The following is a 25302-nucleotide window of genomic DNA, read 5'->3' as shown; positions in this document are numbered from 1 at the left end:
GCGCCAGGATTTGGGATACGACAGGGACAACTCCTTTTCCCAACAAAACCTGCCCTAAACCCCAATCCGGCTGCTGGGAAGGAGCCACCTCCACCCTTTTCCAGTCCTAAACCCCATGGGAGTGGCGCCTGGAGCCGGATCCCGCTGGGATCATCCTTACCCCTCATCCCGGTGAGGAGATTCCCGGCGCTCGGGTCCCATCCATTCCCAGGAAGTCCCGGATCCCATCGACAAGGGAGGGGTGGGATCCGGGGGTGAGGAATTCCAGCCCGGGACAAAGGGACACTGTTCCCTCGGGATCTCCATCCACCAACACGGAATTCTTGGCTGTGGGGTGACCCGGAGCCACCACGGAGGCGCCAAATATTGCGATATTTTTGGGATTATCTCCGAACATTCGTATCCAAACATTGGAATTTTGAGGCAGAAAAATGCAATCTTTTATTTTCCATGGAATATCTGCAATTCCAGCAGTGTCACACGGAGCGAAACCAATGTCCGGCATCGCGGCGGCTCCGGAGAGAGGAACCCACAATCCCTGAGATCCCAGTGATCCCAGTGATCCTGGTACCCCATCCCAGTGATCCTGGTACCCCATCCCAGTGATCTCAGTGATCCAAATGATCCCAGTGATCCTGGTACCCCATCCCAGTGATCTCAGTGATCCCAGTGATCCTGATACCCCATCCCAGTGATCTCAGTGATCCAAATGATCCCAGTGATCCTGGTACCCCATCCCAGTGATCCCTGTATCCAAACCCTGCGATCCCAGTACCCGATCCTTCTTATCCCTGTGGCCAATCCCAGCAGAAATCCCAATTTTACTCCCAAACCCCCAATTTCACCCTGCTCCCCCCCCCCCCCCCCAAAAAAAAGAGAATTCCCTGGATACTTATCAATGACATTCCCACTTCCCACATCCAGGATTCCCTCCCAGCCCATGGATCCAACCACCAGCGCTGGGAAGAGACCCTGGAAGGGGGAGAATCCCAGCTGGGATGGGATCCATGGAGAAGTGGAGCCTTGGGATGGAGTTGGGAGCGCGGGTCGGGTTAAATGAGGGGGTAGGAGGCGTAGCTGGCGATGCCGCAGAGGTTGGAGGCGTTCCGGGCCATCCGGATGTATCCCGCGTCTCCGAACCGCACGCCCCAGCTTCGGGAACAGGGAAAAGACACGGGGAAAACTCAGCCCTCGTTTCTAAAGGAGAAGGTGCCAGAATCCTGGAGTTCATGGAACCCTTTGGGTTGGAAAAGTCATTGGGAATCACAAAGTCCAACTGTCCCGGGGGAACCGTGTCGCCAAGCGTCACATCCTCATGGATTTGGGTAGCTCCAAGCACAGAACCATGGAATTATGGAGCGGGTTGGGCTGGAATGGACCTTATGGATCATGATCCAACCCTTCCATGGGCCAAGGAGCACCTGGACAAGGCCCTGAGGGACAAGGTGGGCGTTTGGGGGTGTCCAGGGCTGAGAGTTCGATTCTGATCCCTGTGGATCAGCCGGGCATGTCCCGGGATTTCCTGTGGATGTCCAGGGTTTGTTTACCTGTTCTTCACCAGCCAATATTCCTTGTTCTCCAGGGAGCCGTATCCCACCACCAGCACCCCATGGTTCACCTCCTGCGAGCACTGGGGGTCATCAAACACCCCTGGGGAAGTGAAAAAACCCGGATTTCCAACGGATCCCAGCCTCCCTCCAGGACTGCACCCCCAGCCTCCCAAATCCCACCCGATTCCCGAAGGTTTCCTCCCAACGAGGCAGGATTCCGGGGTGACAGAATGGAAGAAGGTGGATTTGGAAGGATGGGAAGAGCCCTAAAGACCTCGAGACCATCCCATTGCAGCCTCCCTCCAGGAATTCACTCCCAACTTCCCAAATTCCCCCCAGTTCCCGGCGTCCCGGAGCCCTCACCGGCGCGGTACAGGAAGAAGCTGGGTCGGGTGGCGTCGATGGCCACGGCCACGGGGCCTACGGTGGCCACGGCTTCCCTGAGCGCGGCCTCGTCACCCTCGGGCAGCTCCAGGAACCGGGAGCAGGATGCGGCGCGGGCTGAGGCGTTGTAGTGGCACGTCCCGTTCTGCCAGGAAACGGGAATGGGCCAGGGGGAAACGGGAATGAGACAATGGGAAATGGGAATGGGCCAGTGGGAAATGGGAATGACCTAGGGGGATCCAGAATGAGCCAGCAGGATCCAGAATGTTCCCAGAGCCCCAGATCCCCACCCGAGCCTCTCCAGCCCCTCATTTCCCTGTTCTTGGGTTGCTTTGTTTCCCACAGGATTCTCCACCCTTTTTCCTCAAAAACATCACTCCAACCCCAACCTGGGGTTGGCTCCCCTTCTTAATCCCAGCTAAATCAGTACAAGCCTTCATCCTCATCCTCCCCTTCCCTGGAGCCTCCGTCCTCATCCTCCCCTTCCCAGGAGTCTCCATCCTCATCATCCTCGTCCCTGGAGTCCCCATCCTCATCCTCCCTATCCACAGATGCTTCTCATTCCCTCCAGACCCCAGGAGCAGCACTTTTCTCTCTGTAGCTCCACGTTTGGAGAGTTAAATCCCACTTTTTCTTGGATCAAGCTGGTTTTGCTCTGACCCATTTCCCGGGATTGTGTTTTCAGGAGCCTCCTGACCCATTTTTCCCTCCCCTCCAGCTCGTTGCCTAAGAAATGGTGAAATAACCAGGTAGGAATTCCAGCTCTTGGTCCAGTCACTCCCCTCAAAATAATCCCAAAGTTCCTGGGATGGGTTTAGACCCGGGGCAAAGGTGCCACCAGGACACCTTGGGGCAGGGGGAATTAAGTGGGAGAGAAGGAAGGAAAACAGGAACAGGGCTGGCTGCCACGGTTTTCCACGAGTTTTCCTGGCAAACAGATTTTTCCAAGAGCTCCCCGTGCCCACCTGAGCCGTGTAGGGATAGGACTCCTCGGACTCGATGCCGCCGTTGTCGATGATGTACTGGAACGCCTCCGTCATGAAGCCCCCGGCACAGCCCTTGTTTCCATACATCCCGGAGCAATCCACCAGGTTCTGGGCGCTCAGGGACACCAAATTCCCGGTTTTCAGCTTCACCTGCGCTTCCAGCGCTCCCACGGCGCTGAAGGCCCAGCAGGATCCGCAGGCGCCCTGGGAAGGAGCCGGGAGAGGCTCGGGAGCTGCCCCGGGGAGCACCCGGAGGTTCCCGGGGTGAGTCTCACCTGGTTCTTCACCTCACCTGGTTCTTCACCTCGGTCACGCAGCCCTTGTCCCGCCAGTCCAGCGCCTCCGGGATCTCCCCGAGCGGCCGGGATCGGGGCTGGAATGCAGAATTCCGACGGGGGCGAGGATGGACCTGGAGCCTCGTCAGCGACGCCGCCACCTCCTCGCTGGTCTGGTGGGGAGGAAAATCCCAGCGGGTGATTCCTGCTCTCTGTGAACCCCACCCGAGGGCGTCGGGGACGGAGCGGGAATTCTGAGGTGGAAGAGTTGGGTTTGGGGGATCCACAACTCCTTGTTCTTCTATTTGATTTCCAAATTTTCATCAGAAAAGGAAAAGCTCAGCTCCAGCTCCCCGGGTCCGTGGAAGGTGGGTCATTAAACCGCCCGCCCAAACTTTGGGACACAGAAGAGTGATGATCCATAAATATCCCAAATGGCCAGGACATCTCTGTGTGCCCCAAATCCCTCTCCGAGGAGCTCTTCCCCCACAGCATTCTGGAGCAGCCTGTCCCTGGCTGCTGGATCCCACCAGGATGAGCTGAGGGGACATTGTGAGTTTTCCCACCCCCGATATCCTGGAATTCCAGAGGGTTGGAAGCTGCTCCCTGCACCCACCATGTCTCCCAGGTGGTTCATGCCCAGCGTGTAGGAGCGGAGCCCCAGGGAGTGCTCCAGGTTGTGCAGTGTCACCAGCCACAGGTTCTTCTCCCACGTCAGGCGACGGAGTGAATCCTCCTGGAATTCCAGTGGGGCCCTGTGAGAGTCAGGACGGACCCTCCCGAGCCATCCCACCCCAGTTCATCCCAGTAAAGGCTGTTGGCAGTCCCGCATGGATCATCCCTGGGGACTGGCCGAGCTTGGAAGCGCCATCGGATCTTCTCCGACCGGTGGTCGCCCTCCAGGAGAGCTCCAGAAAATCCTGGGATATTCCCAGGAACCCCTGGCACATTCCAAGATGCCCCCGGGACACGCCAGGATCCCTTGGACAGCCCCAGCTCCCCTCAGTGACATTCCCACCTGGGGCTGATATTCCTTCCCGTAGGTTTTTTTCCAGAGCTCCCAGTGCTGATCCAGCGCAGGGTCAGGGTGTCCCACTGCCAGCACCAGCAGGGCCAGGAGGGTGACGGGAGCCAGCAGCTCCATCCCGGGATTCGGAGCGGGAGCACCAGGAGCTGAGGGCTCGGAGCTGGGATTGACCCCTTGGTGACAAATCCGGTCTGGGCAGGGAGGTGACAACACCCCGGTGACCTGGTGATGCCATCAGCCTGCCTGGACACGCATCCCAAAATTTCCTGGAGGGGAGAATCTGGGAGCTGGCTCCGTGTCCAGGGACAGGCCAGGACACATCTGAGCCACCCTGGCCTGGGGAACGCTCCCAGCACTGCTGGGACAAATCCATGCCCCAAAATCCCCAAATTCCCAGGTTTTATCCAACCACAGTCTTCCAGGACGGGATATATCGTCAATCCCACAACCCAGGTGGAGATCTGGGATAAGACAGACCCCAAATCCCCATAAATCCACTCGTCCCGGGGTTCTACTTCCTCAAAGTGCTCCTGGGGCAGGGATTAAAAGATCAAACGCACCCAAATTACCTGAGGAAGGTGCTCCGGGAGGCGGGACTCCGGTGCCGGGGCAGGGGCTGGGGAGGGGGATCAGGGAGGGGTCTGGGGATGGATCCCAGCGCTGGCACTGCGGGATTTGGGGCGCTCGGCGCCAGAGCCAGGGGCAGAAATCACGAGCCAGGAAATGAGGGAATGAGGAACCGAAACCCTGATTTCGATTTCACTTCAGATCTGGGGGGTAGCGGGGCTGGAGCCCCCGGAAATCACCCAGGGAGGGAGGGAGGGAGGGAGGGGCTCATCCTTCCAGCACCCCAGAAATCCGGGATGAGGCTCCCATGACCGGGGGGTCACCCCTCAGGATGGATTTTGGGGATTCCAGGTGGGCACGGAGGGGAGCTCCCTGTCCTGACCCCACCAGATGCTGGGAAAACATCCTGGTTCTTCCCTCTCAGATGGGAAAACAGGGATGGGAAGAGGATTCACATGAGGATCAGAGTGGTGCGGGAAGCGGGATACACGGATATTCCCAGTTATTCCAGTTAAACCACAGCCAGAAAAGGTTCATGCACAAGGAACTCCCAACCGAGTCCAGCTGCAGCATCCAAAGGGACAGGAAGGAGATTTGTCCCAGCCCAGGGGAAGGAATTCCTTCCCCAGATCCCTGAATCCCGTTGTCCCTGCAGCCAAGAACCAGAACGGGCCCATTTTGGGTATTTTATCCAAAATTTATTGGTGGGAAGCGGAGGGGGCTACAGGGACTGGGCGGAATTCCCGCGTCCGTCGCATCCCGGCGCGCTCAGTGCTGCTTCCGCCGGAACGAGCAGCCTGGGGGAGCAAACAGAAAACCTGGGAATGCTGCAGGGTCTCTGTATCCATCTGGGAACGGGAATTCCAGGTCTCCCAACACAAATTCTGGGAAATTTTGCTGCTGAGGGCTCCCATAACAGTTCCACCCCCCCCCCCCACCAGAATTCCGTAAGCCCAGCTTCCGCAAGCCCCCTGGGATCCCAAAACCCGCCACCCCAAGGAAGAACCAACCCCTCCCAGGGTTCCACCTCCGTCCAATGGAATCCACAACCTCCCCACACCTCGGGGTCCCAGAACTCCCCCCTCAAGGGTTCCCAGATCCCCCAAATCCCTCCTTGGATGCCCCAGTCCCATGGAGCATCCCCCTGGATCCCTCGGTCCCCGCGGGTCACCCACCCTCGGTGAGCCGGGCCTTGCCCCCCGTGGGCTGGCACAGCACCGTGGAGCAGCCCACGCAGAGCACCACGGTCTGGGCATGGCTGAACACCGTGGTGATCTTGTAACAGCCTGCGGGGACAGCGGGGAGACACCAGAGTTACCGGGGGACACGGGCAGGGGGGCACACAGGGACACCGGGACAAGGGAACACATGAAGGGACACGAAAGGAGACCCCGAGACACCGGAGGGGACACGGAGAGAGAGCCCGACGGGACACAGGGAAGGGCACGAAGTAATGCCGGGACATGGGGAAACACGTGGAGGGAACCCGGGACACAGGGAAGGGCAGCGAGAGAGCGCGGGCAACACCGGGACACATGAAGGGACACGGGGATGGGCCCTGGAAGGCCCTCGGTGCCCACCGGGGCACTTGACGTCCATGAAGTAGGAGTTGGGGCTCTGCACCAGCCGCTTCTTCTTGTGCTTGCGCTTCTCCTCCTCGGGAGACGGGTGCAACAGGTCCTTGGCGAGCTGCGGGGACACGGCGGGCACATCGCGATCACTCCTGTTCCCCCCTCCGTCCCCTCACGCCTCTGCCGCCATCTTGGGGCACCCCCCTTCACGCTCGTCGCCCCCAGCGCCCCGCGCGCCCCCGGCCCCGCCGCCCCCCCCTGCGCCTTCCCCGCGCCCTCCCGCCCCTCGCTGGCTCCGACGGGCTCGGTCCCGCGGCTCCCGCGGGGTCGGCGGCGCCCGGGCAGGGTCGGGCCGCACTCACGGGCATGGCGGCGGCGGCGGCGTGAGGGGCCGGAAAGGGACGGGCTCACCCCCGCATCGCCATTTCCGCTGCGGGGCGGCCCCAGGGGCGGAAGTGGGGTGGTGCCATCTTTGGACTGTGGGGGTGTTGACGCCATATTGGGAAGGTCGATCACTTAGACTCCTTTTGGGACGGTCGTTAAAATTTTCGTGACCCTGGGGAAGTCTCCTCTCATTGCCGCCATTTGGGGAGGTCGTTTCAGTTGTCGGAATTTGGGAAGGTGCCTCATTCTCGGTACGGTTGTTTATGTTTCTTCCATTTTGAGAAGGTCCACGTATTGCCGCCATCTTGGGAAGGCCGTCACAGCGTTGCCATATTGGGAAGGTCGTTTCGAAAATGCTGCCATATCGGGAAGGTCGCGGCCGCGCCATTTTGAGAGTGGCATTCGGCATAATGACGTTATGCACTCCGGTGGTGACATCACCCGGGCGTGGCGTCACGGCGGGGGGGCGTGGCCACGGCCAGGCCCCGCCCGGGAGGGGCCGGGCCGGTCCCGGTGGCGGCGGGCGGCGGCGGGGGCCATGGCCAAGGCCTACGACCACCTCTTCAAGCTGCTGCTGATCGGGGACAGCGGCGTGGGCAAGACTTGCCTCGTCATCCGCTTCGCCGAGGACAACTTCAGCAGCACCTACATCTCCACCATCGGTGAGTGGGACCCCGCAAACCCCCCGGGACCCTCCCCCGGGACAGCCCCTCCAACTTGGACCCACCGGGATTCACCGGGACCCCCCAGCCCGGGACCCACCGGGACCCACTAATGGGATCCCCCCAACTTGGGACCCTCCGAGACCACCCCGGGACCCCCCAGTGGGACCCTCCCTAATTGGGAACCTCCGGAATTCACCGGGACCTCCCAACGGCACCCACCGGGATTGTCGGGGACCCCCCCGCTGGGACGCCCATCCTGGGACACCTCCGAGGTCCCCCCACCGCGATTCATCGGGATGCCCCCGACTCTGAAATCCCCCGGGACCCTCTGGGACCCCCTCCAGATCCCTCCACCTCGGGACCCCACTGGCACTCCCACCCTGCGACCCACCGGGGCCCTCATCCCGGGATTCACCGGGATCTTCCTCCTGGAACAGCAGGAACTCCCATCACAAAATACCCCGGACCCCTCACCCTGGGGTCCCCACGCTGGAACCCACCAGAACCCCCCACCAGGACCCCACCGAGACCCCGATTCTTCCCAGGAACCTCCAGTCCAGAATGCCCCGGGATTCCCCTTCCAGAACGCCCCTCCCGGATTTTGCCCCCCCTTTTCCGGGGAGCCAGATGGTTACTGGGCGCCGGCACTGGCAGCACTGGGAGCACTGGGAGGGGACCGGTTCTGCTCCCCACTTCCAGTGCCCCCCACCCTTTTCCCCAGGGATCGACTTCAAGATCCGCACTGTGGATATCGATGGGAAGAAGATCAAGCTGCAGGTCTGGTGAGTTGGGGAGGGTAAGGGGGTCAGAGGAGGGTGGGAGACCCCCAGATTCCCCCAAAATCCCCAAAACTGCCCTGTTTCCACAGGGACACGGCAGGACAGGAGCGCTTCAAAACCATCACCACGGCCTACTACCGCGGAGCCGTGGTACGGGGAGGGGGCTGCAGCCCGGGAGGGGGGCCCCTGGGGGTGAGGACCCCACCCCAAAACCGCGGGCAGGGGTTCCCGGCTCCCCCTGAACCCCGATCTCCCCAGGGCATCGTCCTGGTGTACGACATTACAGACGAGAAATCCTTCGAGAACATCCAGAACTGGATGAAAAGTATCAAGGAGGTGGGTGGGGAGATTTTGGGGGTGCGGCGGGGTCGGGGTCGGGTCGCAGGGGTCCTGCCCGTGTTTCCCCCCCTCCCCAGAACGCCTCGGCCGGGGTCGAGCGGCTCCTCCTGGGCAACAAGTGCGACATGGAGGGGAGGCGGAAAGTGCAGCGGGATGCGGCCGAGAAGGTGGGCAGGGGCTCGGGGGGAGGCTCTGTGGGGCTGGGAAGGAGCTGGGGTGCTGGGGGAGCTGGGTGGGAGGATCTATGGGGTTTGGATTGGGGGGGCTCTGTGGGGCAGGTGGGTCTGGAGGAGTCTGGGGGTGGCTCTGGGAGGTCCTGGGGGGCTCTGGGGGGTCCTGGGGGTCTCTGGGGCACTCTGCAGAAGTCCGTGGAGCTGTGGGGGCTCCATGGGACGGGGGCTGTCTGTGAGACTGGGGGAGGTCGCAGAAGGGTTAGGGGAAGCTTTGTGGAATTTTTTTTGGGGGGGGGGGGGGTTCTGGAGGGGTTCCATGGGGATCACAGGGGTGTCGGGGTCTCTCAGCTGGCGAAGGAACACGGGATTCGCTTCTTCGAGACCAGCGCCAAGTCCAGCGAGAACGTGGAGGAGGTGAGGGGGTGGTCCCGGGGCAGGGGGGGGCTGCACCCCCACGTTTGGTGGGACAAGAGGGGTCCCTCTCTCTTCCCGGAGGGAGTCCCCGGCCACTGCCCCCCCTGAGCAGCCCCTGTGCCCCCCAGGCCTTCCGCACGCTGGCTCGGGACATCCTGCACAAATCCTTCCGGAAAGCCGTGAGTGGGGCCGGGATTGGAGGGCGGGGGGGGCAGGCGAGAGACCCCCTGCGCCCCCCCTGAACCCCCCTCTCTTTGCAGCCCCCCGGCAGCAGCAGCAGGGCCCTGCTGGAGCCCGCCCCCCCCCGAAAGGCCGGAGGGAGATGCTCTCTGGGATAAGGGCTCGGGATCTCCCCGAGACCCCCCGGGGCAGCGCAGGCGCCTCTCCGGAGGGATCTGGGGGGGGAATTTGGGGGGGATTTGGGGCTGCCCCCCCCTCTCTCCTTGTGCCATAAAGCCCCGCTGTGCCTTGTCCCGGCTCCGGAGTCTCTTTGAGAGGGGTTTGGAGGGGACGGAACGGGGTCGGGACCGGGATCGGAGTTGGGATCGGTATCGGGATTAGGATCGGGATTGGTTTCGGGACCGGGATCAGAATCAGGATCGGGATTGGTTTCGGATCATAGTCGGGACCGCGACCAGGATCAGGATCGGGACGGGGACCAGGATCAGGCTCGGAATTGGTTCCGGGACCGGGATCAGAGTCGGGACCGAGCGGCGGAGAGACCACGCCCACAATGCAAATTTTGTCCCGCGATCACGCCCACTGAATGTACACGCCTCCTACTTTGCATACCCCGCCCCTAATTAGATTAACCCACGCCCCTGTGTTCCGTGTAGACCACGCCCCTCTCTCTCCCATTGGCTGAGCCCGGCGCCCCCGCCAGGCCCCGCCTCTCCCCGTCCGGCACCCCCGGCACTTCCAACATGGCGGCGCCGCCGTTGCGGAGGGGCCGGGCCCGGTAGTTCCCGGTAGTTCCCGGAGGATCGCGGTGGTTCCTGGGCGTTTCCGGCGGATTCCGGCGCCCCGATGGGGCCCGGCGGCCTCACAGTGCTGCTGGTCGTGCTGAGCGCGGTGCCGGACGGGCTGCGGTGAGCGGAGACCGGAGGACACCGGGGGGAGGGAGGGGCGGGCCTGGTGCGGGGCCCTCACGGCAGCTCCTCTGTGCCCACAGCCCGACGACGGCGGCGGCGGCGGCGAGCGAGGAGCGGCCCGGTGAGCAGGATTTGGGGGGCTCTGTCCGATCCCGGGGGGTTCGGACCTCGGTTTGAGGGACTCGATCTGGTCCCGGGGGGCTCGGACCGGGATGGATCCGGGGCTGGGACGGAGGGCTCTGTCCGGTATCGGGGGTGTTGGTCCGAGTCTGGGACTCTGTCCGGTGCCCCCTAACGCGGTTCTCCCGCAGCGAGTCCCGCGGTGGCCACGCCGTGCTGGCGAGTGGAGCAGTTCGTGGTTGCCCAGGAATGCACGAGGTGCTCCGGCTTCGAGATGGTGAGTGCCGGTCCCCAGGGGTGCCCCTCTTGCCCCGGGGATCGGGGGGGTCTCTCCCTGACCGACCCCTCCGTCCCCCCGCTGGCAGAAAACGATCCCGGCCTGCGGCTCCACCGGCTTCATCGAGAGGATCAACTGCGCCTCGTCCCACCGGGATGAGTACAAGAGGTGGGATTGGAACCGGGAATTCCTGGGGATCAGGGCTGGGAACTCCCAGAGGATCAGGGCTGGGAATTCTCGGGAGATCAGGATTGGGAACTCCTGTGGGATCGGGACTGGGAATTACTGAGGCATCAGGGGCTGGGAGCTCCTGTGGGATCGGGGCTGGTCCTTCCCGGGGGATCGGACATTCCCACGGGCTGTGCTCCGCAGCTGCCGCTCGGCCGCGCTGGAGGCGCAGCGGTTCTGGCGCTTCGTGGGCTCCGCTCTGGGCGTGGCGGTGGCGGCAGCGGCGCTCGTGGTGCTGCGGCAGCGCGTCCTGGACCGGCGGGCGCTGGAGAAGGTCCGCAAACAGATCGAGTCCATTTAGCCAGAGGCTCCCGAGGGGTTGGAGCCGGGAATTCCGCTCGCCCGGAGCGGCCGGAGGAGAAGAAGCCTCTGCCTTGCTGCCCGGACTTGGAATCTTGCTGGGATCTGCCTTGGGAGAGTATCCAAGGGATTCCCCGGAGCGGGATATGGAATAAATCCTGGTCACTGCTCCCGGAGTGACGCTGTGTTCGTCCCTTGGGGAGAATCCCCGTCCCCCCAGCACCGGGATCTGCTCTGGGATCATCCTGGACATCCCCAGGGTCTTGCTCCAGGAGAGGGATGTGGAATAAATCCTGGTCATCGTTCCTGGAGCGATGCTGTGTTTGTTTTTGGGGGGAATCCCTGTTTCCTCCAGCACTGGGATCTACCCTGGGAGCATGCTGAGGGAACCCATCCCAGGAGCAGAATGCGGAATAAATCCTGATTAATGTCGCTGGAGCAGCACTGGAATGTTTGTCCTTTGGGGAGTCCCCCCCATTCCCGACCCCTCGACATTCCATGGGATGCAAACAGAGTGTGGGTTTATTCTGGAGTGCTCCCCCATCCTGAGGTCTCCCAATCACATCTCGTCCCCATGTCCCCGTGTCCCTGTCCCCGCGTCCCGCCTGGAGGAATTGCTCCCTGGATCCCTCTGGGGGGCAGGAATCCCATCCCAAGGCTCTCCCCCGGCTCCATCCTCCACACCGGATCCTGGCTCTGGCCCTGACATCCACCCCAGGAACGGGGATTCTGCGGGCGGTCCCGGCTCCTGCTGCGTCAGGATGTTCCTGGAGATCACTGTGGGAACAGGGAATGGGGTGGGCAGCGCTGGGGCAGGCAGGGGGACCTGTCCCCACCCCAAATCCCGGCTCTTCCGTTACCTCCAGTGGGTCCGAGGCCATCCCGGCTGCTGCCCCGGCGGAACGGGCTGGAGCTGGGGAGCAGGATCAGCCCCAGCGACAGGAACAGAATCTGGGGGAGGAATGGGAGCCGTGAACCCCGGAGCGGGGTCAGGGGGTCCGGGAGGGTCCCAGAGGGGCCGTACCAAGACACAGGTGCCGGTCTGGGCGGGCTTGGTGGATGTTTCCTTGATCAGCGCCTGGAGCTGCTGCAGGAGAGACCTGCGGGAACGGGGGTCAGCTCCATGCTCCTCCCGGTGCCCCATCCCTGCTCCGTGCCCATCCCGGAGCCCTCCCCGCACTCACCCGTTGCTCTTCTCCAGCTCCTGGACCTTTTTCCGCAGCTCCTGGTTCAGTGCCGAGCACGCGGCCGCCCTGCCCGGACAGAGACAGGGACAGTGATGTGAGGATGGGGGACACACCTGGGCGCGTCGGGATAACGGGAACACCGGGATAACGGGAACGCCGGCTCCACCTGCTCTCCAGCCCATCCAGGTATTCCTTCTTCCTCCGCCGGCTGTCCTGCGCCGACTGCTTGTTCCGGATCTTCCTCCGCACCTTCTTCAGTAGCCGCTCCTGTGCCTGGGGCATGGAGGGGTCACTCCTGTCCCCTTCCCGGCCCCCCCGCCCCCTCGTGTCCCCGCACACACCTGGGTGAGGGGCAGGTCCCCGGGCAGGTTCACCCCCTCCTGCGCCAGCAGCCGCTTCTCCTCCTCCGTCAGCCGGAGCTGCGGGACAGGGATGGACTGGAGGGTCTGGGGGTGAACTGGGGGGGTCCGGGGATGAGCTCGGGGAGGGGGGGGGGGGGGGGGGGCGGGGCAGGAACTCACCGTGGGAAGGAGCTCGGGCTCGGGCCCGGGGCTCGGGCACAGCTCGATGGCGGGGAGCAGCGCGGGGTACAGGGGAGCGCTGAGGTCACAGACCACCTCCAGCAGCACCGGGGGGGGCCCGCCGCGCCGGGGGCACTCCGGGCCGGTGCCGAGGCCGCAGGCGATGTCGGGGTTCACCGTCAGCCCCAGGAGCTCCTCGGCAGCGCTGCCCTGCGGGGACACCGGGGCGGGGGACACGTGAGGGGATCCCCAGGACATCCCGGTGTCCCCGTGGGGGTCCTGCCCACCCGCGGCCCTCCCACCCCCACTCACATCATCCTCCGGGAGCGTCAAGGTCTGGAAACCCAGTACCGGCACCGGGAGCGAGGGGGAATCCGGGAAGAGCCCGTCCGACTCCGGGAGCTCCGGTGCCTCCATTGGGGTTCCCTGGGGACGCCGCCGGGGATCCCTCGTGCCCCGACAACCGGGGATGAACCCCCTGCGTCCCCTCCTCGGGGCCGCCCCGTCTCCAGCACGGTGCTCGGTGGTGCTGCCGCCTCCGCCCGGTGCCGGCGCAGGGCACCAGGATCTCCGGGATCCCGGGGAATCCAGCCAAGTCCCGCCCCGTGCCGGGAAGGCCCGCGATAATCCCTCCCCGCCCCAGCGGGGTTCGGGGCTCCGGCCGCCCTACCGGGGCACCAGGGGCCGCGGGGGGCCGTGCGGCTGCCTCGGTACGCGTCCCGGAGAGTCTCGCGAGGGCACCGGGAACGGGGCCGGGCCGGGGGCAGCTCCGCTGTGGTACGCGGTGCCCCCCGCACCCCCCGGTAATGGAGTTCGGTGATGGAGGAACGGGGGACTGCCTCCGATAACGGGGTCCGGGAGTGCAGGAACGGGGAGATCCTCCCGGTAGCGGGGTCCGGGAGTGACACGGCGGGGACACGGAGGATTCCCCCGCCCCGCCCGGCCGGGCGGACACGTGCGCGCTCCCGAGGCCGCGGGGCCGCGCGGGCTCCGCTCACTCTCCATTGGCTGCGACGCACGTCGATCATTGACGGCACCGGGGATTCCGCATCGCTATTGGCTGGGTTGGCGGCGCCGGCCCCGCCCTCCCGGAGTTCCCGGGACGCGGTTGGGATGCGGCGAGCGGTGAGTGCGGGGGAACGGGGACGAACGGGGGGGAACGGGGGGTCCCCGTCCTCGGCCCCGGCCCTCCGTCCCTGTCCTCGATCCCGGTTCCGATCCTGGTCCTGGAAAAGCCGATCCCTGACTCCCGATCTCGGTCCCGTTCCTTGGTCCTGGTTCGCAATCACGGCTCTCGATCGTGGTCCCAGTCCCGGTCCTTGATCCCGGTTTCCGTCGTGGTCCCCGGCCGCAGTCCTCGATCTCTAACGCGGTCCGTGGTCCTCAGTCCCCCATCCCGGTCCCGGAAAAAAACAGTTCCCGATCCCGGTCCTTGATTCCGGTCCCGGTGCAGGAAATTCGGGTCCTGATCCCGGTCCCGGCCCTTGTTCCCACTCAGGGTCCCTCCCCGCCGCCCTGTCCGCGTCCCGGGGGCCCCGGGCGGGGGGGTCGGCACCGGGTGAGTCCCCGAGGCCGGGGGGCGGCTCTAACCGGTCCGTCCCGTTCCAGCCCCGCTTCCCGGGGATGCGCAGCGCGGCTCGGAGCTTCCCCGGAGGCGGGTGCTGAGCTCCGGGAGCACGATGGACACCGGCATCGGGGCCGCGCTGGCCTGGAGCCCCGGGGCGGCCTCGCAGCCCCCGCCCGGGCTGGGGGTGAAGTTGGGGTCGCTGGTGCTGCTGCTGCTGCTGCCCCTCGCCTGCGGCCTCGCCCCCCTCTGGTGCTTCCGACAGCCCCCCGGTACCGGGGTCAGGGGGGGCTGGGGGGTCTCAGGGGTTCGGGGGATCCCGGGAAGCGGGGGACTCAGGGGTTCAGAGGATCCTGGGGAGGTTGGGGGGCGGTTCTCAGTGATTTTCGGGGGTCTGAGGGGTTTTGGGGATGCCTGAAGGGTTCGTGGAGTAGGGGAGGTTTGGGTAGTGGTGGGGGTAGTCGTGGTTGTCCAGGGAATTCTGGGTCCTCATGGAATTTGGGGGTCTCAGGGCTCCTGGGGGTCCTGGGGAGTCTGGGGGTGTCCCAAGGGTCCGGAGCAGGTTGGGACCAGGCCTGTCCCCCCATCAGGGCTGTCCCCAAGGGGCCTGTCAGGTTGCAGGGCTGAGAGGATGGGTGTCGTTGGGGTCTCAGTGCCCCAATTTCCCTCCCAGACCCCCGCAGCCCCATGCTCAGCCTCGTGAGCTGCTTCTCTGGCGGTGTTTTCATGGGCACCTTCCTGCTCGACCTTCTGCCTGACTACCTGGACAGCATCGCTGCGGCGCTGGAGGGGCTGCGCATCACGGTGAGACCCCCGGGATGCCACCGGGGGACTGTCCCTGCCGCTGTCTCTCTCCCCATGCATGTCCCTGGGATCGGGGTCAGCAGCTCCGGGAATGGGTCTGGTGGGGAAGGGGTGGCTGGGATGGGGACAGTGAGGATGGGACAAGGACAGAGAAGGGACAGTGGAGGCGGGGACAGCAGGGCCAGACTGGTGCCAGTGGAGCAGCGGAATGGTGGCCACGTTCCTGGAGCTGCTGGGAGCCCCTCGTGTCCCACATGACTCATGGAAAGATCCTCCCTCAGCCCACAGCTTCCCCTTCCCCACTGACCTGAGCCTCTTCCCGCAGCTCCAGTTTCCTCTGCCGGAGTTCATCCTGGCCATGGGCTTCTTCCTGGTGCTGGTGCTGGAGCAGGTGACGCTGGCGCAGCGGGAGCTGTCGGAGCCTCCCGAAGAATCGCGAGCGCTGCTGCCTAACGGTTCCATCCAGACCGTGGTGCCCGGCGGGCCCGGCGGCTCGGTGGGCTCGCCGGTGCCGGTGGCCGGTGGTCCCGGGGCTCTGCGTGCCGGGGCGCTGGCGCTGGCGCTGGCGCTGCACGCGGTGCTGGAGGGGCTGGCGCTGGGGCTGCGCGAGGGCGACGCGGCCGCGCTGCGGGTGCTGCTGGCCCTGCTGCTGCACAAGGGCGCCGTGGCCTTCGGGCTCTCGCTGGAGCTGCTGCGGAGCCGCCTGCGCCCGCCCGCCGTGGCCTCGTGCCTCGTGCTCCTGGCCCTCATGTCTCCGCTGGGAGTCGGCGTGGGCACGGTGCTGGCGGCGGGCGCGGGGCCGCGGCAGCGCCTGTGCCGGGCCGTGCTCGAAGGGCTGGCGGCCGGCACCTTCCTCTTCGTCACCTTCCTGGAGATTCTGCCCCAGGAGTTGGGTGTGCCCCAAAATCGCATCCCCAAGGTCATCCTCATCCTCGCTGGCTTCGCGCTGGTCAGCGCCATCCTCTTCGTCAAGGGATGAGATTGCACCCAGCCCGGGATTCACGCACCTCGGAGAATCCCATGGAATTCACCTGCCTCCCTGCATCCTCTTTTCCAAAGTGCCAAAGTGCCTCTCCCATCCCTGTGCCTCAGTTTCCCTGTCTGAATTATCCTGTTCAAGGGGAGACCGTGCCTGGCCTGGGATCCCCCATTCCTGCCCCTGGAATTCACATCCCGCCCTGCACCCCCTTTCCTGAAGTGCCAAAGTGCCTCTCTCAGCGCTGTGCCTCAGTTTCCCCATCTGCAGAAGGGATCGGTGCTGTGACCCCCCCCCTCAGGAGCCCGGGAGGGGGGTGAGTGTCCCCCCCCCCCCCCCCATAACCACAAGTGCCCTTACGGACTCCCCCGGATTTGGGGGTGTTGGATGAAGCAAATAAAGGACTGAACCCAAAAAGAGCTGCCTTTGCCTGGGAAGGGCGGGATGGAGTTTGGGGTGTTTGTCACAGTGTCCCCCTCCTCACCCCCCTGGATAAATGGGCTGGGGAAGTCTGGTTGCCGCTAATGTTGGGTGTGGGGGCGTCTTCTCTGTTCCCAAGCATGGGGCGGGGGCGACCCCGCTGTATCCCCCAAGCCTCCCCATTCCAGGGCCCCTCCATCCTCGTTCCCCTCACAGCCTCAGGCCACGCCCTTTCCAATGGCCGCGCCTCTGTTCCCGCCCCGCTCTCTCTCGCGGCGCGCTGGTCTCCGGGACTTGTAGTCACCCCCTCCGTCACCACCTAGTAGTTCGCAACCCGGCGCCTCCATTCCCCAGCACTCCCTGCGTAGCTCCCGCGCAAACCGCTGGGAGTTGTAGTCCAGACACCCAGCACAGCCTGGTGTTGGCCCTGCCTGCTGAACTACAGATCCCGGCGTGCCGAGCGCGCTGCGGCAGCGGCGGAGCGGCGGAGCGGGGAAGATGGCGGCGGCGGGCGCGGGGGCCGGGCCCGGGCCCGGCGCGGGACCCTCGGCCGGCGCCGGTGCGTCCAACCCGCGCAAGTTCAGCGAGAAGATCGCACTGCAGAAGCAACGGCAGGCGGAGGAGACCGCGGCCTTCGAGGAGGTCATGATGGAGATCTGCTCCACACGGGTGAGGACGGGCCGCCGCGCCGGATGCGCCGCGGGGCGGGGGGGGGGCCGGGGCGGAGGGGCCGTGAGGGGCTGGGGGGGGACCTGGAGTGACGGGACGGGGGGACGGGGCATTCGTGAGGGGCTGAGGGGGGTCTTGAGGATCTGGCGGGGGCCGTGATTTGGGGGGTCGTGAGGGGACGGGGGGGCGAGGGTGGAGGGGGGGCTGGAAGGGTCGTGAAGGGATGGGGGAGCCTGTGAAGAATTTGGGGAGGGGGTTAGAAGGGACTAGGGATGCTGTGACGATGTTGGGGGGGCAGTTTGAGGGGTCGAGGGGTGCTCTGAAGAATTTGGCTTGGGGATAGAAGGGTCCAGGGGGGCTCTGAAGGGTTTGGGGGATGTTGGAGGGGTTGGGGCTGTGAGGATTTTGGGGAGGGGGTTAGAGGAGTCCAGGGGGGCTCCCGGTGGATCCCGGCGTGTCCCTCGTGCCGGCGCCTCTTCCAAGCGCGGCTGCCGGGATTGGGGTAGGAAAAGGATCCCTGATCCCTCGGATCCCACCTCGTGTCCCCTCCGCGAAACTCTGGGCTCTGTCCCCGTCCCCGGGGACTCTTGGGGTCCTTCCCGGATTCTGCGGGATCCGGCGGATGCTTCATCCTGGGAGATGCTCGGGCTGAGCTTGGCTGGATACTGGGAGCTGCTCCTGGGATGGGATCTGGGATAATTCCCACTCGGCATTGGCCCCGAGGGCTGCTTGGAGCGATCTCAGGGTATCGAGAAGGCCGGGAATGCTCCAGACCTGCTTTCCCAAGGCAGGGAAAGCATCGGGAGGAGCTGGTCAGGAATTGCCTCCTGAAACCTGTGGGAATTTCGTGTCCATGACCCCGGGGTTTGGTGGAATTCGGTCCTTCCCAGCAGAACTGCAGGATGGAGGAGCGAGGATGTGAAGTGTGGAATCCGGAGAGACATGGAGAGGCTCTTTCAGGGGCTGGGGGCAGCTCTGTCCCTGGGAAGATCCAGTAGAGCTTTAAAAAGCGGGATTTTTTGGGTTGGAGAGCCCCGTGACTCCCGGCTCTGCGGGGACCCGGGATCTGAGATGTCACTGGCGTAGTGACAGGGACATCCTTGGCGAGTTTTGGGGATGGGCTGGAGCTTTCTGTCCGTTCCTGGGGAGTTTAGGAATGGGGTGGAGCATCCTGGAGAGTTTGGGAATGGGCCGGATCCTCTGCCGTGCTTCCATCCCCAGGGATTTTGGGAATGGGCCGTGTTTGCAGAGCAAACAGCTGGTTAATGTGCAGCAAGGGCAGCGGAACTGTCCTGATCCCTGCCTGGAATCATTCCTCCGGGAATTCCTCCCCCGATCCCTCTCTGGGATTGCTCCTCCGGAGTTTGTTGCCCGCGTGTGGGACCTGCATCCCCCTGAGCTTTGCTCTGTGGTTCCTGGAGCTTTTCCTGGCTGTTCCTGAGCTGCTCCCGGATTCCGGGCTCCCGCAGGCATCCTGGTTCGGAGCTCGCAGTGCTCCTTAAGCCCCAGTGCAGCTCCGGGCGCTAATCCCACCAGCTGCTGCCTAAATCTCCTGGTTTTTGGGTTGTTTTCCTTGTTTTTTCCCTCTGGATCTGGATTTCTATGGTTTTAACGCTCAGGAATTTGGTGTTTCCCGTTTCTCAGCTGTTTTCTGGGCTTCAGCTTCTCTTTACCTGGGACTACTCCAGGCAGCAGTTCTTGGATCTGCTCAGGGACCCCCAGCTCCAGAGGGAAAAGGGATGGATTGAGATCAGGGAAATGCTCCCTCCCTCTGCATTGGGAGCGGCGAATCCATGCAGTGGGTTCGATCAGGGAAGCTTTGCCCTTTCAGGATGAGGGGATTGGGCCATGCCCTGGTGCTGGAGGGGCGCTGGGGGCCGTTCCCTTTCCTGGGACTGCAGGATCCCAGCTCTTGGGTGTTTTCCTGGGATCCCATTATCTCCCGCTGTGCTCTGCTGTGACTCCTTCCCCCGGCCTTGAGTCCCGCTGCCGCTGGAATCTCTGGGATGGCCTTGGCGTGGAAGAGGTGCCCGCTGGAAAATCCCTCTGGATCCGCGGGGATGGGCTGGCCCTGGAGCCTGTCTGGGACAGGGGGAACGCGGGGGCTGCGCGGCTCAGCCTCTGCTCCGGGAACGTGGAGCAGGGATCCCCTCTCCAGGATCCTCACCCTCATCCATCCCCCTCTGGAGCGCCTGTGGATGCGGGAAGGGGTCAGCTCCGATCGCTGTGCGGAGCCATGCCGTGTGGGAAGGGGAGCCTTGGTGTCCCAGCGGGCTGTGAGGGGCAGTTTGAGGGGCGCTGGACACCCCAAGGTCCCCCTGACGTGTCCCCCACCGTGTCCTCCCCCCAGCTGCAGGCGCAGAAGCTGCGGCTGGCCCACAGCCGGGGGCCCTTCTACAGCGGCTCCCTGCCCAACGTCAACCAGATCGGCACCGGGGTTCCCGAATTCCAGGTGAGCCACAGAGGGATGGAGGGGGACAAGAGGATGTTCCCAAATCCCTTCACCCACTCCCGGGACTCGAGGGGAGCTGGTCCCGAGCCCCTTTCCCGGGTGGGCTCACCCATTCCCCGCTCCCTGCAGGGTCCCTCTCCGCTGGATTCCACGCGGAGCACGCGGCACCACGGGCTGGTGGAGCGCGTCCAGCGGGATCCCCGCCGGATGATGTCCCCCCTGCGCCGCTACGTCCGGCAGATATCCTTTGTCCCGTGTCCCCGGTGCCCGCCCGGTGCTCCCGCCCTTCCCGAGGGGTTCGGGAGCCCCCCGGCTCTCTTTGTGACCCTTAACGTGCCCCCCACATCGACAGCTCTCCCTATGGACCCACGTACCTGTCGCCTCCTCCTGAGCCCAGCTGGAGGAGGTAATTCCCTGCTTTCCCTGCATCCCGGGTGCCTGTTCCCATCCTGGAGGTTTGGGAGTGGAAGAGGCTCCGAGAATTGGGATGGACTGGGAGGGGGCCTCTCAGATCCTGGGATTGTCCTACGAGGTGGGGGTTTGAGAAGGAATTTCGTCCAGGAAGAGGGATGAGGAGTATCCCCAGGGACAGGGACAAGTGACACGTCCAGCTCTGTCCCTGGAGTGTCTGTGTCCCAGGATGGGGTGTGACAGCCATGTCCCTGTCCCCATCCCACCTCCCTGCTGTTCCCAGCCCTCCCATGGCAGGGAATGGGGTTGTGGATCATTGAGGGGTGTCCTGCCTCCCCCCCGATCCCACTTCCTCCCTCTGCAGGACCATGCCCTGGAGCAACTTCCCGATGGAAAAAGGACATTTATTCCGGCTGCCCTCAGCTCTCAACAGGTAATGGATTGACTGATTCCCTTTTCTCTCTGTCCCAAAGCCAGACTCCGGCCCTTCCTTGGAACCCATGTGGAGGAGGTGGCCCTGGGGACCCCCCTGGGGAGGAGGTGGCCCCTGGCTCCCCCTCGGGGCCTCCAGCTGGAGGGGTCCCTGTCCTCCCCGTGTCAGAGCTGAACAATGTCCCTCTTTGTCACTTGCCCCAGCAGCCTTTTCCCAGCCCTTCCCTGCCCTCCTCCACCTCGGAACAACTCACAGGGAGCGCCCGGGTGCCCCCAGTCCCTAAAGGGTCCCCGGGGGGGGTCCCAGGGGGTCCCATTGTCCCCCCACACCGGGGGGGGGGGTGGTGGAGGATACAGGAGTGCAGCCAGTCTGGGGGCACAGGGAGAGGACCCCCTGTGGGGAGGTGGGGGGCGCAGGAATGGCAAGAGGGGCTGGGGCTGGGCTGGGGGGCTGTCAGTGGGGTGGGGGACAGGGCCGAGCTCGGATCCAGGCTGCTGTCCCCGTTCCAGGACGAATTCCGACTCGGCGCTGCACACGAGCGTGATGAACCCCACGCCCCAGGACGCCTACCTGGGCCCCTCGCAGGCCGGGCCGCCCCCCGGCCGCCGTGCAGGTGGGCTCCCCCCGCACCTCCCGAGGGCTCTGGGGGGTCCCAGGACAGCCCCCCCCCCCCCCCGCTCTGTGGCTCCCCCTGACCCTCCTGCTCCCCCACAGGTTTCCTGGATGGGGACTCGGACAGCAAAGGTGAGCCTGGCACTCAGCTGTGTCCCCAGGTGCTCTCTGATGTCCCCCCTCTCTGTGTCCCCCTCCTCCCACTGACCTCCTGTCCCCTTCCCAGTGTTTCTTTTCCAAGTGCCTCCCATCGAAGAGAACTTCGATGACAACAAGCACTCGCTGAAGCCCTGGGACACCAAGAAGGTGGGTGAGGGTGTCCCCCTGTGTCCCCCACTTGCTGCCTCCCACCCCTGTGGCCTGGCCTGGCCTCATTCCTGTGCTTTGATCCCACAGCTCTCGTCCTCCTCGGCCCGGCCACGCTCCTGCGAGGTCCCGGGAATCCAGTGAGTGCTGGGAAGGGCTGGGATGGGGAGGGGGATCCCAGGGAGGGGCTGGAGGTGGGCAGGGGGACACCGGGGTACACTGGGCAAGGGCTGCTTGGGCAAAGGGAGGCAGCCCCACTCCTGCCCTGATCCTGTCTCTCCCCCCTCTCCCAGCATATTCCCATCCCCGGATCAACCTGCCAACGTGCCCCTCATGCCCTCGGCCCTCAACACGGGGGGGTCCCTGCCCGACCTGACCACGCTGCACTTCCCGTCCCCCCTGCCCACCCCTCTGGACCCTGAGGAGGCCCCGTACCCTCCTCTGAGCGGGGGCAGCAGCACCTCTAACCTGGCCACCACCATGACCCACCTGGGCATCAGCGGCGGCGGCGTCGGGCTGGGCTACGACCCCCCAGGTGAGCTGGGACCCCTTCCCTGCACCGGGGGCACACGGGGGCTGGAGAGGATCCCAAGGGACAGTGCCCAGCAAAGATGGGGACCCCTGGCCAGTGTGGGGGGGGGGGCACAAAGACACACCCCCCCGCCCTCCAGGTGGCGTCCCGGGGTGGCTGTGGCAGCAGTCGGCAGCTCCAGGAATCCCAGTCTGGGGTGGATCCTCAGCAGTCTGGGAGTGGGGTGGGGATGGAGCCCGATGGATCTGGGGGTCCCATAGGTGTGTGTTGGGGGGAGCCCAGCTCCCACCCTGTTGCCCTCCTGCCTATGGGGTCCAGTGGTGTTGTGGGTCCCATGGGGGCCTGGGGGGAGCCCAGCTCTCATTTCACGGTGTCAGAGGTCTCACTGGGGTCCATCTCCCACCCCGGTGCTCCCTCACGGCGCTGTCCCAATGCCCGGGGTGTGTGTCCATCCCTGTGTCCGTCTCCATCGTTTTTGGTCGCTCCTCCTCCATCCCCCTCCATCCCCCGGGAGCCCCGCCCGGGCCATCCCGGGGCTCGGGGCCGTGCTGGGGTAACGGTGCTCTCTGTTTTTGTCCCCACAGGACTCCCCTCACCTCTGCAGAGCTCCCTGAGTAACCCGTCCCTGCAGTCCTCCCTGAGCAATCCCAACCTCCAGGCCTCCCTGCGCAGCCCCTCGCTCCAGGCCTCCCTCAGCAACCCCTCGCTCCAGTCCTCCCACAGCAGCTCCTCCATCCCCTCCTCTCTCTCCAACCAGTCCCTGCCTTCCTCCCTGTCCTCCTCGCTCTCCAACCCCTCGCTACCCACGTCCCCCCGGAGCCAGCCCCTCCAGTCCTCGCCCAGCAACCCCAGCCTGCCCTCGGGGCTGGGGGGCTCCTTCGCGGCCACCTCGCCCCGCCGGCGGGTCCCGCTCAGCCCCCTGTCCCTGCCCGTGGCCGGCGACTGCAGACGGCAGCACCCCAAACAGTTCTCACCAACAATGTCACCCACATTGTCCTCCATCACCCAGGTACGCATCGTCCCCACGCTCCAGCGCCGCCGTCTCCTCTTCCTCGGCCTCTTCCTCTTCCGTCTTTTCCTCCTTTCCCCTTCCTCCTCCCCCCCTCTTCCTCCTGCTCCTCTTCCATTTCCTCCTCTTCCCCATCCTCCTCATCCTTGTCTCCCATCTTCTTTGTCTTTTCTTCCTTCTCTTTCTCGTCTTCCCCTGTCCTTGTCCTCCTTGTCCTTGTCCTTGTCTCGGACCTCTTCTTTGTCCTCCTCCTCGTCTTCATCTTCCTCATCCTTCTCTTTGTCCTGCTTGTCCTCAACCTCCTCTGCTCTCCTCCTCCCCTTCACTTCTTGTCTCGTTTCCATCCTCATCTCACCCACACTCCAGGGCCCCCCCTCACCCCCACCCCCTCCCGTGCTCAGGGCCGGTGAGGAGGGGACCCTCGTGTCCCTTCCAGGCCCTCCCCTCCCCTCAGAGGGGACCCTTGCCCACCCTGGGTCCGGGTGCCACCATGAGTCCGGGGGTTCTCAGGGACGGCTCCCGCTGCCGGTGCCGGGGGCTGCGTCGGGGGGGCTGGGCGAGCCCCCCACTCTCGGGGGGGCCGGTGCTGACCCCCCGCGTCCCCGCTGTCTCTGCAGGGCGTCCCCCTGGATACCAGCAAGCTGCCGGCGGACCAGCGGCTCCCTCCGTACCCCTACGGACAGCCGGGAATGCTGCTGGGCTCCCAGCCCCCACCGCGGGCCCCCGCGCCCCCCCCCGCGCCCCTACAACCCCCCCTACGCCCCCGGCACCGCCCTGGGGCAGCCCCTGGCACAGCCCCCCAGCGACTTCGGCCTGGGCAGCGTGAGTGAGGGGGGACATGGGGATGGGGACCCCACTTGGGGGGACGTGGGGTCAGAGATGGGAACCCCTCTAGGGGGGGCATGGGGGCAGGGACCCTTCAGGAGGGTCCTTTGAGGGGGAGGCCTGGTGTCAGGGGACCGTGCATGGGGGTGGGGACCCTCTGGGTGGGTCACCAGGGGAGGGATGGGGACAGGCGCCCCTCCGTGGGGGTCTCTCCTCATGTGTCCCTCCCTGCAGCTGGAGCAGTTCGGGATCGGGGAGAGCCCCCCCGGGAACAGCGGAGGGTTCCCCGAGGACTTGGGGGCCCTGAGTTACCCCCCGAACGAGGGGGGCTACGACCCCAGCCCCGGCCTGAACCGCCCAAACCTGAGCAACTGCAGCCGCCACGGCCCCATCCCCAACATCATCTTCACAGGTGGGGGCTCCGTGGGCTGTTCTGGGGGGGCTCTGGGGTGTCACAGGGGGTCCGTGGGGTGGCACAGGTGCGTGGGGGGACTGTGGGGTGGCACAAGGGAGGGGGGCTGGGGGCTGTTTGGGGGTCCCTGGGGTGTCACGGGGGGTGTTTGACCCGGGGTCTCGGGCTGGGCTGGGCCATCCCGGAGCCCTGCTGACCCCCGTGTCCCTCCCGCCCTTTCCCCCCGCAGGCGATTCGCCCCCAGGGCTGTCGAAGGAGATCGCGACGGCGCTGGCGGGGGTCCCGGGCTTCGAGGTGGAGGGGGGGTCTCTGGGGGGGCTGGGGGGGCTGGAGGAGGAGCTGCGCATCGAGCCGCTGACGCTGGACGGGCTGAGCATGCTGAGCGACCCCTGCGCGCTGCTCACCGACCCCGCCGTCGAGGATTCCTTCCGCTCCGACCGCCTGCAGTGAGCCCGGGGGGGCCCCGGCCCCGCGCCCCCCCCGCCATTCCCGCCCCCCGGCCCCGCCGCCCGCTGCGCTCCCGCTGAAACTGCGGGAAAACGCCGGGAAAACGCCGGGAAAACGCCGGGAAAGGCAGGCACGGGCTGCGATCCGGGCGCCCCAAACCCGGCTGGAGGGAGCTGCAGCTTCCCCCAGCGAGCCCGGGGGGTCCCCAAGCGCTGAGACCACCCCCCCCCCCCTCCCCCCCCCAATTCCTGTCTCCATATCCCAGCGGTCGCTGTTCCCTCGGGAAAACCCTGGGAAAAGTGGGCGGGGGGCTCCGGCCCCTACGGACCCTCCCAACTGTTGCTGTCAAGGGCTCCAGTGAGCCCGGGGGAGCCTCTCCGGCACGACCCTCCCCCAGTTCCCACTCCGGGACTGCCCGTCCAGGCACTGCTGTCCCAGGAAAGCGCTGGGAATACTGGGGAGGGGGTTCCAGCTACGGCTGTCAAGGGCTCCTTCTGCTCCATCCCACTCCAGCCAAGCTGGGGGGGGGAAGTCCCCAGCACCACGAGCCCCCCCCCCCCCCCCCCCCCCCCCCCCACTTTCTTCCCCCTCA

At 65.3% G+C, this 25302-nt stretch overlaps 6 protein-coding genes across 7 annotated transcripts; 4 read left to right on the top strand and 2 right to left on the bottom strand.

Annotated features, from left to right (window-relative positions):
- Nucleotides 1-1013: 1013 nt before the first annotated feature.
- On the bottom strand, nucleotides 1014-4339 carry LOC134055226 (cathepsin S-like). Its single transcript, XM_062511400.1, has 7 exons — nucleotides 4214-4339; nucleotides 3812-3931; nucleotides 3213-3368; nucleotides 2900-3124; nucleotides 1914-2079; nucleotides 1548-1650; nucleotides 1014-1152 (listed from the first exon to the last, which is right to left on the bottom strand). The coding sequence occupies exons 1-7, from the start codon at nucleotides 4337-4339 to the stop codon at nucleotides 1053-1055; spliced, it is 996 nt and encodes a 331-aa protein (XP_062367384.1). The 3' UTR covers nucleotides 1014-1052.
- Nucleotides 4340-7187: 2848 nt separating this feature from the next.
- On the top strand, nucleotides 7188-9964 carry RAB13 (RAB13, member RAS oncogene family). Of its 2 annotated transcripts, none has more exons than XM_062511348.1 (8): nucleotides 7188-7406; nucleotides 8131-8191; nucleotides 8278-8338; nucleotides 8447-8524; nucleotides 8605-8694; nucleotides 9049-9114; nucleotides 9243-9293; nucleotides 9737-9964. In XM_062511348.1, the coding sequence occupies exons 1-8, from the start codon at nucleotides 7283-7285 to the stop codon at nucleotides 9878-9880; spliced, it is 675 nt and encodes a 224-aa protein (XP_062367332.1). In that variant the 5' UTR covers nucleotides 7188-7282; the 3' UTR covers nucleotides 9881-9964. The 2 variants fall into 2 exon arrangements, with proteins under 2 accessions (XP_062367332.1, XP_062367333.1); XM_062511349.1 differs by lacking the exon at nucleotides 9737-9964 and adding an exon at nucleotides 9375-9721 and having other exon boundaries at nucleotides 7190-7406.
- A 34-nt stretch (nucleotides 9965-9998) lies between these two features.
- On the top strand, nucleotides 9999-11562 carry JTB (jumping translocation breakpoint). The gene is made up of 5 exons (XM_062511350.1): nucleotides 9999-10202; nucleotides 10286-10326; nucleotides 10517-10602; nucleotides 10691-10770; nucleotides 10975-11562. Exons 1-5 carry the CDS (start codon nucleotides 10141-10143, stop codon nucleotides 11129-11131), a joined length of 426 nt encoding a protein of 141 aa, XP_062367334.1. The 5' UTR covers nucleotides 9999-10140; the 3' UTR covers nucleotides 11132-11562.
- A 127-nt stretch (nucleotides 11563-11689) lies between these two features.
- CREB3L4 (cAMP responsive element binding protein 3 like 4) lies at nucleotides 11690-13297 on the bottom strand. Its single transcript, XM_062511397.1, has 8 exons — nucleotides 13151-13297; nucleotides 12839-13048; nucleotides 12659-12736; nucleotides 12484-12590; nucleotides 12315-12383; nucleotides 12155-12230; nucleotides 11991-12081; nucleotides 11690-11907 (listed from the first exon to the last, which is right to left on the bottom strand). The coding sequence occupies exons 1-8, from the start codon at nucleotides 13253-13255 to the stop codon at nucleotides 11690-11692; spliced, it is 954 nt and encodes a 317-aa protein (XP_062367381.1). The 5' UTR covers nucleotides 13256-13297.
- Nucleotides 13298-13657: 360 nt separating this feature from the next.
- SLC39A1 (solute carrier family 39 member 1) lies at nucleotides 13658-16539 on the top strand. The gene is made up of 4 exons (XM_062511396.1): nucleotides 13658-13963; nucleotides 14447-14674; nucleotides 15076-15206; nucleotides 15532-16539. The coding sequence occupies exons 2-4, from the start codon at nucleotides 14518-14520 to the stop codon at nucleotides 16183-16185; spliced, it is 942 nt and encodes a 313-aa protein (XP_062367380.1). The 5' UTR covers nucleotides 13658-13963; nucleotides 14447-14517; the 3' UTR covers nucleotides 16186-16539.
- A 561-nt stretch (nucleotides 16540-17100) lies between these two features.
- CRTC2 (CREB regulated transcription coactivator 2) lies at nucleotides 17101-24713 on the top strand. Its single transcript, XM_062511583.1, has 15 exons — nucleotides 17101-17271; nucleotides 19622-19723; nucleotides 19853-19965; nucleotides 20070-20129; nucleotides 20499-20567; nucleotides 21077-21180; nucleotides 21282-21311; nucleotides 21406-21485; nucleotides 21576-21625; nucleotides 21779-22020; nucleotides 22602-23026; nucleotides 23644-23848; nucleotides 24086-24263; nucleotides 24493-24568; nucleotides 24600-24713. The coding sequence occupies exons 1-15, from the start codon at nucleotides 17101-17103 to the stop codon at nucleotides 24711-24713; spliced, it is 2019 nt and encodes a 672-aa protein (XP_062367567.1).
- The last annotated feature ends 589 nt before the right edge of the window (nucleotides 24714-25302 follow it).

The sequence above is a fragment of the Cinclus cinclus genome, chromosome 31, assembly GCF_963662255.1.
Source record: "Cinclus cinclus chromosome 31, bCinCin1.1, whole genome shotgun sequence".
NCBI classification, from domain to species: domain Eukaryota; kingdom Metazoa; phylum Chordata; class Aves; order Passeriformes; family Cinclidae; genus Cinclus; species Cinclus cinclus.
The sequence above is the reverse complement of the archived record's forward strand: the minus strand, read 5'-3'. Positions and strand labels throughout refer to the sequence as shown.

Coding starts and splice junctions, on each gene's coding strand:
- CREB3L4 (XM_062511397.1), bottom strand. CDS start 13,255: ATGGAGGCACCGGAGCTCCCGGAGTCGGACGGGCTCTTCCCGGATTCC. Junction 13,049..13,150: donor TGACGCTCCCGGAGGATGAT/GTGAGTGGGGGT, acceptor GTGTCCCCGCAG/GGCAGCGCTGCCGAGGAGCT. Junction 11,908..11,990: donor TGGCCTCGGACCCACTGGAG/GTAACGGAAGAG, acceptor CTGTTCCCACAG/TGATCTCCAGGAACATCCTG.
- RAB13 (XM_062511348.1), top strand. CDS start 7,283: ATGGCCAAGGCCTACGACCACCTCTTCAAGCTGCTGCTGATCGGGGAC. Junction 8,192..8,277: donor AAGATCAAGCTGCAGGTCTG/GTGAGTTGGGGA, acceptor CTGTTTCCACAG/GGACACGGCAGGACAGGAGC. Junction 8,695..9,048: donor AGCGGGATGCGGCCGAGAAG/GTGGGCAGGGGC, acceptor GGGGTCTCTCAG/CTGGCGAAGGAACACGGGAT.
- JTB (XM_062511350.1), top strand. CDS start 10,141: ATGGGGCCCGGCGGCCTCACAGTGCTGCTGGTCGTGCTGAGCGCGGTG. Junction 10,203..10,285: donor GCGGTGCCGGACGGGCTGCG/GTGAGCGGAGAC, acceptor CTGTGCCCACAG/CCCGACGACGGCGGCGGCGG. Junction 10,771..10,974: donor CACCGGGATGAGTACAAGAG/GTGGGATTGGAA, acceptor TGTGCTCCGCAG/CTGCCGCTCGGCCGCGCTGG.
- LOC134055226 (XM_062511400.1), bottom strand. CDS start 4,339: ATGGAGCTGCTGGCTCCCGTCACCCTCCTGGCCCTGCTGGTGCTGGCA. Junction 3,932..4,213: donor GGAAGGAATATCAGCCCCAG/GTGGGAATGTCA, acceptor CTGGAATTCCAG/GAGGATTCACTCCGTCGCCT. Junction 1,153..1,547: donor TATTGGCTGGTGAAGAACAG/GTAAACAAACCC, acceptor CTGTTCCCGAAG/CTGGGGCGTGCGGTTCGGAG.
- SLC39A1 (XM_062511396.1), top strand. CDS start 14,518: ATGGACACCGGCATCGGGGCCGCGCTGGCCTGGAGCCCCGGGGCGGCC. Junction 14,675..15,075: donor GTGCTTCCGACAGCCCCCCG/GTACCGGGGTCA, acceptor TTTCCCTCCCAG/ACCCCCGCAGCCCCATGCTC. Junction 15,207..15,531: donor TGGAGGGGCTGCGCATCACG/GTGAGACCCCCG, acceptor CTCTTCCCGCAG/CTCCAGTTTCCTCTGCCGGA.
- CRTC2 (XM_062511583.1), top strand. CDS start 17,101: ATGGCGGCGGCGGGCGCGGGGGCCGGGCCCGGGCCCGGCGCGGGACCC. Junction 20,130..20,498: donor CCTGAGCCCAGCTGGAGGAG/GTAATTCCCTGC, acceptor CTCCCTCTGCAG/GACCATGCCCTGGAGCAACT. Junction 23,027..23,643: donor CATTGTCCTCCATCACCCAG/GTACGCATCGTC, acceptor CTGTCTCTGCAG/GGCGTCCCCCTGGATACCAG.